Source organism: Triticum aestivum, chromosome 3D (genome assembly GCF_018294505.1).
Source record: "Triticum aestivum cultivar Chinese Spring chromosome 3D, IWGSC CS RefSeq v2.1, whole genome shotgun sequence".
NCBI classification, from domain to species: Eukaryota; Viridiplantae; Streptophyta; class Magnoliopsida; order Poales; family Poaceae; genus Triticum; species Triticum aestivum.
In genome coordinates, this window is record NC_057802.1 from 105,212,764 (window position 1) to 105,221,512 (window position 8,749).

At 41.1% G+C, this 8,749-nt stretch overlaps 1 protein-coding gene across 1 annotated transcript; it reads left to right on the forward strand.

Moving 5' to 3' along the window:
- Nucleotides 1-601: 601 nt before the first annotated feature.
- LOC543431 (casein kinase 1-like protein HD16) lies at nucleotides 602-7,924 on the forward strand. The gene is made up of 16 exons (XM_044500016.1): nucleotides 602-1,048; nucleotides 2,738-2,872; nucleotides 2,951-3,024; nucleotides 3,133-3,202; nucleotides 3,433-3,488; nucleotides 3,574-3,645; nucleotides 3,725-3,819; nucleotides 3,914-3,977; nucleotides 4,070-4,199; nucleotides 4,279-4,497; nucleotides 5,001-5,140; nucleotides 5,223-5,397; nucleotides 5,550-5,640; nucleotides 6,842-6,999; nucleotides 7,183-7,371; nucleotides 7,597-7,924. Exons 1-16 carry the CDS (start codon nucleotides 953-955, stop codon nucleotides 7,654-7,656), a joined length of 1,824 nt encoding a protein of 607 aa, XP_044355951.1. The 5' UTR covers nucleotides 602-952; the 3' UTR covers nucleotides 7,657-7,924.
- Nucleotides 7,925-8,749: the final 825 nt, after the last annotated feature.

The following is an 8,749-nucleotide window of genomic DNA, read 5'->3' on the forward strand; positions in this document are numbered from 1 at the left end:
AACAGAGCCACGTCTCGACTAACGCCGAACCTCCGAAGAGCAACAACGCTAAAAGGCCAATCGTTGTTGACGCACCAGCCACCCTAGAGTGCCTAAAGGAGGTAGCAGGTGGATGGCGAGACTCGGATAGCCCCAAAAAAGCCATCTCTTGGACACCCGCAATAGTGTACATAGCGCTTCTGAAGAACAAGATAGAACCGCGGTGAGCACCAAAGAAACCACATAAGTGGATCTCCAAGCCAACTCTCCAAAAAATGATGCTCCCAACAGAGGAGCGACACCGAGGACGCCGCGTACACCGATCAGTAACCGAATCTAGACATGGGGACGTTCTTTGCTCAAAGAGATACCGTATAATGTATAAAATATTTTTTGTTGCTATACATCTAAATAACCTAGTATAAAGTACTCTCTCTGTTTAATGTCAAAAACGTTTTTATATTATGGGGTGAAGGGATTTTTTTTCTATACATCTAAAATAACCTAGTAGTCCGGAGCAGTCTATCACACTATCCAAATCCTATATAGAGGCTGTATTTTTCATCGAAGACGTAAATGAGATCTACGCGATCTTTCTCGGAAGACGCACATCATATGGTAGCACCACGAGGAATTTGCTGTAGGATTTTTTCGGTGCCCTCCTTCCCCTTGCTCTAGACCTCGACCTCCCCGTGTCTTCCCCTCCCCGTCGTCGCCGACCACCTCATCCACCGCCGTAGGCCAAACTTCGACCCAGTACAACTGAGCCGCAGCCGATACTCGCCTAGCGCCCGTCCGATCTCGTTGCCTCCAGGGAGCGCATGGGGCTACGCCGTTGAGGCTTGCCAGTGCCCCACGGTGGCGCGCGCCGAGGCCGTGGAAAGCAGAAGCAGCCGCGGAATCCGGAAGCCGATCCACGAGCCGCGAGGTATCCGCACTTCCTGAGTCGCAGCAGCGCGAGGAGGGGTGACAGATGGACGAGTTCGAGAGCGGCGATAAGGGAATCGCCGGCCCCGCCCCGGGCCCCGGCGCTGGCGACGACGGCAACTCGGCGCCGCTCCCTGAGACGGTATGGTATCTCCTAGGCTGCCTCTACTTTAGATGTTCGTGGAAAATTGGTAGCGCCTAGGGTTCTACTTGCTTGATTAGACGCTGGAATTTGTGGATCGTGGATCGAATTTGGTAACCTCACTCGGAGGACGGTGAGATAGTATGCTTGTGTAGCTTGTGTAGTTATAAGTTGCTCTAGTGGCTGTGTGTCTACAATAAATTAGCTGGGATACCTCCTGCGCCGCTCCCTGAGACAATGACGCTGAAAATCTCTCTTAGGCTCAACCGCAAAAAAAAGAAAAAAGAAGAAGAGAAAATCTCTCTTAGGCTGCCATGATAAAAAATGGAGCGCTGGGCGTACTATTAGAAAGAGTATATCTCTTTATGTTGAGGATATATCCCCCCAAGGTGTGGATTAATCCTTAAACGATTAGAGTAGGATTCCTGTGTTTCCAAGTATAATGTTATAGTAGGATTGAAATGTCTGATCTAGGTTAGAGCTATGGGCGGTGAGAAGTGGCATCAAAAGAGCTGAAATTGTAACTACTGGTCCTACTTCATCAAACAGTTGCTAGGATCTTAGCCGAAAGAAGTGGATACATCTGTTTATTTTTTGGTCAACTGTCTGTTTCTCTTCTCGAAGTTTGAATATATACAAAAAGTACCGCCTCCGTTCCAAAATACTTGTCGTGGTTTTAGTTAAAATTTGAACTAAAACCACTTTGAACTTAAACCACGACAAGTATTTTGGTTGGAGGGAGTACTTGTTATGTAAATGTGGGACATCAGTATGAGTTAACGTGGAGTTTTCATAGCTGCTGCCTGTTTTGCCAGTTCTTTGCATTTTTTTTGGTCACCTAGTGTGTCTAGGGTGCTGTGACTTTCTGCTTCATTATTGTCAGAAAATCTAACCTAAATACTGGCCATATATAATTATTGTTTTTCTTTGTACATAATGTTGTGCATGCAGTAGGCAACATGTTGGCTGGACATGCTGCCGAATGTACCATTTCTGGTGTGCACAGCCTGCATTCAGTGAATATTGTTTATGTTGATTATTACATATGACCCCCTCTCCCGTTGCTGTTTGCTTTATAATGCTCCACCGTTGAGATGAGTTCCCTAGGCTTAAATTGCTGTTTTTTGCCATGTCCAGGAGTGGTCATTTGTCGATCTAACCTACTGGATCTGTGCCTTTGTCCATCTAGGTTTTGTGCATTTTTCAACCTTGTACATTAGTTCTATAGTTTTGTGGCTGGTTTTTTTGACTCTGTTTTCATTATTTTGTTTCCTGTTTTTGTTAAATTTGCCTAGTTCAGTGTTACAGCTAAAATCTTGTTGCAATTCGAATTGGGTGTTGTGCTGTGCTGTGGTGAACCTATTGGTATTATGCAGGTGTAAGATATTTTTCTATGGCTGCAAGAATCTAAAAGAGGTTTCACTTTGTATATGCGCTGTGTAGAGCCGCATAGCTGCTACGAATGGAAATATCAAATATATGGTTTGCTTGTAACAGTGACGCAATATTCACTTCGATCCTTTTATGCATCTACATTTCATTTTACATCATGTATAAAGGCCAGGGGCTGTCTGGGATGGGGGTCGGGTGGGGGTGGGGGAGGCGCTTCTAAATCTGGAAAATAGTGTCACTCCTGCACATGTTATGTTTGTGACTGCAAGATAATCCTTTATTCATCTATTGGTTTAGGTGCAAATTGGAAATTCACCAACCTATAAGCTTGGAAGGAAGCTTGGAAAGGGTGGATTTGGACAAGTATATGTTGGTCGACGTGTTTCCTCTCCCAGTCTTGGTGATAGAAACCCTGGTGCAAATGCTTTGGAGGTCATTATATCTCTTGGAAGGTTTGACGTGTTGCTAGAACTGATGCCATCTGGTACTGAAGCGTTTTTAATCTGTCAGGTTGCATTAAAGTTTGAACATCGAACCAGCAAAGGTTGCAATTATGGAGCTCCATCCGAGTGGCAGGTTTACAAGTGAGTAGTTGATTTTTAGTTCTGTTTCTCTTCGATGTATTTTTTTGGCAAGTTATTAGTTGGATATATTGTACCTTCTTTTGTTTATGTTAAACCTACCTCTTGCAGCACTCTTAGTGGAAATCATGGTGTCCCACGGGTACATTACAAAGGAAAGCAGGGCGAGTTTTACATCATGGTAACGGATCATGTGCTGTTCATTCTCCGTACATAGTGGACCATTACCCAAAACAGTTCAATTGTACTTGTGTATGTGGGCCCTCTTTGGTATGGGGTCCTACAAAGTTTGTGTGTTATAACTTCCAAACATCCACTCAGCCATTGTTTGGTGGAGATTTATTTTATTCCTTTCCTTAAGTAACTATCAACAAACTTGCTTTTATGCAATCCTATTTGGTGTTTATGCAGGTTATGGATATGTTGGGACCCAGCCTGTGGGATGTTTGGAATAATAATTCCCATTCGTGAGTATCTGCTCACTGTTTATAATTATCTTTCACAGTTCATATGCAACGTTTCAATTATATCCAGTTGTGGTATCTGTTGTAGGATGTCTGTTGAAATGGTTGCCTGTATAGCTATAGAAGCCATCTCCATACTGGAAAAGATGCACTCAAAAGGGTAATTTGGTGCTCCATTCTTCAAATGGGGTCTTGCATAGTGCTTGTGAATTTCTGGCTAACAATACAGTATATGCCAGGTATGTCCACGGTGATGTGAAACCTGAGAACTTTCTGCTTGGTCCGTGTGGTACCCTGGAAGAGAAGAAACTTTTTCTTGTTGATCTTGGACTGGGTAATTCATAATCATATTCCACTTTTATATGACGTCTATTTAGTATAAAATATTTATGTTACTTATGTTAACCTATCATTTTGTACTAACACAGCTACGAAATGGAAGGGTGCTGGTAACGGGCACATTGAATACGACCAGAGACCTGATGTATTTAGGTTCGGATGGAAATATATTTATGATGCACTTCATTTTGTGCACTCTTTGTAGTTGACATAATCTTTTCCTTCTTGTCTGCTCTTGTGAACAGGGGAACTGTTCGTTATGCTAGTGTGCATGCTCACTTGGGAAGAACTGGAAGTAGGAGAGATGACCTTGAATCCCTCGCATACACACTTATTTTTCTTCTCCGTGGCCGCCTACCTTGGCAAGGCTACCAGGTTAATTTATTTTGGTGTTGGAGCTTCTTTTCTTCTTACTCCTGTTTCTATTTCTAAGTTTTCGTTTGTTCTTATTCAGGGAGACAACAAAGGTTTTCTTGTCAGCAAGAAAAAGATGTCCACCTCCCCAGAATCTCTGTGTGGCATTTGTCCACAGTCTTTTCGACACTTTGTTGAGTATGTTGTGAACTTGAAGTTTGATGAAGAACCCAATTACGCCAAGTGCATCTCTCTTTTTGATGGCATTGTTGGTCCACATCCAGATACCAGGCCAATAAACACAGATGGTGCTCAGAAAGTACATTTTCTGTTAACTTCAATTCTTACTACTTACCATCTTCATGAACTTTAAGGACTTATCCATGTCACCATTAGAAACATAATTACTTACCAAGAATTTCAGTTGATTGATCTTGTTGATTTTGTAGATTGGATTTACTCAGTTTTGGATCTTCCATTGAACTTTTTCCTGTCTATTTTATTTTTGTAGTATAAAATTTCAAATGTTGATTATGTACATAGGACTAAAACATCATGTTGTGCCATTATAGACCACATGAAGTCATTTGTATTTTAAAAGTTGGGACAGTGGTATTCCATGTATGAATATGTTGTGTCATGCATTGAATTTGTTTTGAACTGTTAAGTTGAGCAACGTATCCTATATATTTACAGTTTCCCGGTTGCATGTTGCAAGTCACCTCCTTTTATTTACTCCCTCCGTCCCACAATATAAGACGCTTTTGCAAGCTAACATAGCTTGCAAAAATGCTGCCTAATACTTTATTGGATTGCTACCAGCTAATATATCAGGTCGGTCAGAAGCGGGGCCGTCTCATAGCAGAGGAAGATGATGAGCAACCTAAGAAGAAGATTAGAATGGGAATGCCAGCAACTCAGTGGATTAGTGTCTACAGTGCCCGGCGGCCTATGAAACAGAGGTTTGCTTGGCGCTTATCTTCTTTATAGTAGTAGTAAGGTCTCAAGAGAATTTTTCACTGTGTTACTACATTTATTTTCCAGGTACCACTATAATGTTGCAGATGATAGATTAGTGCAACATATTCTGAAAGGAAATGAAGATGGCTTGTTTATAAGTTCAGTTTCCTCTTCCGCAAACCTGTGGGCTTTAATAATGGATGCTGGCACCGGTTTTACTGCTCAAGTATATGAAATTTCTCAACATTTCCTTCACAAGGTGAGCAATTAGTTCAGGCCATCCTGCTTCCAGATGTATCTTTCTCTGTTTATCGTTGAGTAAAAATACTTACCAATTGTTCAATGAGATCTTGTTTGCCATTCGTGTTGTATTGTGTTTTTATAGCTATTAACTTGCTTGTGCTATGTTAGGAATGGATCCTGGAGCAGTGGGAGAGAAATTACTATATCACTGCGTTGGCTGGTGCGAACAGTGGAAGTTCTTTAGTGATCATGTCAAGAGGTAATATTATTATTCAACTTGATAGCTGGACTGCCGCTTGCATGCTTGGTTCCCAGGTCACCATTCTGTCATCTGATGCTGACTACCAAAACTGATCTTTAAAATCTACTCCAACATACATATTTTTGTTAAATTTCTGCTTTTGCCCGAAGTACGTTTAATAGGCCGAATAAGTGCCAATCTGGTTACATGGCAATGCATTTTAAAATGCCCTACAAATTCAACCTTTTGGCCATAACAGGCTATACACAAAGATTGCCGCGGAACCATTTGGACACATACGGATATACCTTTTAGGGGTTGTTTGGATAAGTGAAACGTAGAGAATCCGTTCTATATAGAACAGAAAAACGATTTAGCAGACTAAATCATGTTGGCTACTCTAACTAATCCATAGATATGCAAAACTGGATTCTCAGAAACCCGGAGTTTCGTGTTTGTAGAAAAACGACTATTAGTTGTTTTCTAAAAATGTGATTCACATATCTCTCTTGCTAATCCTTGTGGGCACGTTCATCAGCTGAACAAGAGAAGCTGCAGACACCGGTGACCGACGCCAGGCAGATGAAGACAGTCGCGACGAGCTCACCTCGAGGCCGTCCTCCTCTAGCCTCTGCTTTCTCTGTGCCGTCCGCCCTGGTCGCCGCCGCCGCTGAGGTCAACTCCTTGAGCATTAGCGTACGTGTGTTCCGCAGCCGGCGGATCAAATCGATCCAGTTGCTTGCCTCGGTAGCTAGCTTCTACATGCGCCTATACGCGGCCGTCCGGCGAGATCGACCAGCCAGCTCTCCTGTACATGTACCTCGACGGAATGTCACGGGAGAATGAGAAGATCATGGGAGAAGACAAATAGTCTGAATCATTATCCAAATAAGGAACTGAACAAACACACTTCCAGCCAAACCTAATCTTCTATAAACTGATTACTAACAGAAAATTTAGTAAAACTAGTTTTGCTAAAAATAATGTAAAAACGCTAATGTTTGCTCTCCAAACAACCACTTAGTGTTTCCCCTTTCTGCCCAAACAATGCTAGGTGAGGTGAGATGTGCCAATAATGATGCATTTAGGCATTCAGAAAGTGTCACAGCTATATTTAGCTTTCAGCTCGCTGTATCTTATCAAAGTGGAAACAGTTGAATGTTGGAATATTGGATCCTGGTATTTAGGGACAAGAACTGACTTTAAGTATCATCTCCAGGAACAACGTATGCACAGCAATCCTACAAAGTAAGTGACGCATTTCCATTCAAATGGATAAACAAAAAGTGGAAGGAGGGCTTCTATGTCACATCCATGGCTACAGCTGGAAGTCGATGGGCAGTCGTCATGTCCCGAAATGCTGGTTTCTCAGACCAGGTACGTGCATTCTTCATTTACAAGCCTTTCAAAGTGCAATGAACTTTAGTTTCAGAATCAGTTTTATTGTGAAGTGAATCTTACAATAATTTTATTTTGAGGGGACTTCTAAAAGAATTTAATATCTTTATGAATGTATACCTTGATTTGTGAGGATCTGAAGAAACCTTTTTTCCGTTGCAGGTAGTGGAGCTAGATTTCTTATATCCAAGTGAGGGCATCCATCAACGATGGGATAATGGTTATCGCATCACTGCAACAGCTGCCACCTTGGACCAGGCTGCATTTATCTTGAGCATACCTAGGCGAAAGCCTAATGATGAAACACAGGAGACGCTAAGAACATCTGCTTTCCCGAGCCAGCATGTGAAGGTGACTTACCTTTCCTGCTTATATTGCACTCCCTCCGTTCCTAAATATAATCCCTTTTAGAGATTCCAATATGGACTACATGCAGAGCAAAATGAGTGAATCTAGATATATACATCCATATGTAGCCCGCATTGAAATCTTTAAAAATGCTTATATTTAGAAACAGATGGAGTATATAAGTTCCAAATAAGAAATGTATTCACCAGCTGATCAATCTGCTTGCAGGAAAAATGGTCAAAAAATCTGTACTTAGCATCCATATGCTATGGAAGGGCGGCGTCTTGAAGCCCATTTACTTCAGTTGGCTCTTCGTAAGAGCTACTAATATGGATCTCCGGTTTCTATGATGAGAATGGGGGATTTTGAAGTGCTAACATTACTAATTTACTTACCCATAAACTAATGAAAGGCAAACCTGTGACAGACGACTTGGTTCTGCTTCGCGACTTTGTTGTGTGTAACTGTGAACTATCTATAGCATATAATTTTGTAAACAAAGAAGTGTACTTAATTAAGTGTCATGTATATAAATTTAAGTCTGACTGTACCTTGAGATGACTGGTTTGAAATGGCTCTGGAGCAATTGACTAATTTAGCTGTTCATGTTACTCTGGCCGGCTGCCGAGGAAAATTTTGTAGTGCCATACATTAATTTGTTTTAGCATAGTACATTTTTATTTTGCCCAGAATATGTTGCACCTTTTTTTTGCCATGCAATACCTTCCCCTTACTGCCATGTGACTTCCTATAACCCTCTGCATTGGCCATTTAGTGACTTGTTAGTTCTTATAGCTAGTTTTTGTTAGGTTGATGCCGTATCAACCTAAACCCTAATCTCGGAACATTTCACAACTTTTGGACGTGCTTTTTAGGGCTTGGTAGTTTTGTGCTACTTTTGCAATTGTCAGCTAAAATGTACTCTACAACTACAAGTGTAAAAAAATATCTGAAAATAATTTAGCATGTGCACAAAACATACATGCACTGTGTAACAAAAAATCGACCTACAACTCTAGAAACAAAAAGGTCAAATCATGTTATAAATAGTACTCCCTTTGTCTCAAAATTCTTGTCTTAGATTTGTCTAAATACGGATGTATCAAGGGACGGAGAGAGTATTACTTTGTAAAGAAATGTATGAGCGTTTAGATCACTAAAATTTAAACTTTCTTATATTTTTTTACAGAGGGAGTACTTTTAGATTGGACCATAAATTTGACCCATTAACACGTTCACTGTTGATTTTTTTTATTTTTATTTTATGTTCATATTTTATGAGATGGAGAGAGTATATGTCACGTATATGCTACTCGTATAGCTTATTTCCAGATTTTTTTAAACACCTATAGAGCGACTTCTAGATGGCTGGTGCATCGTT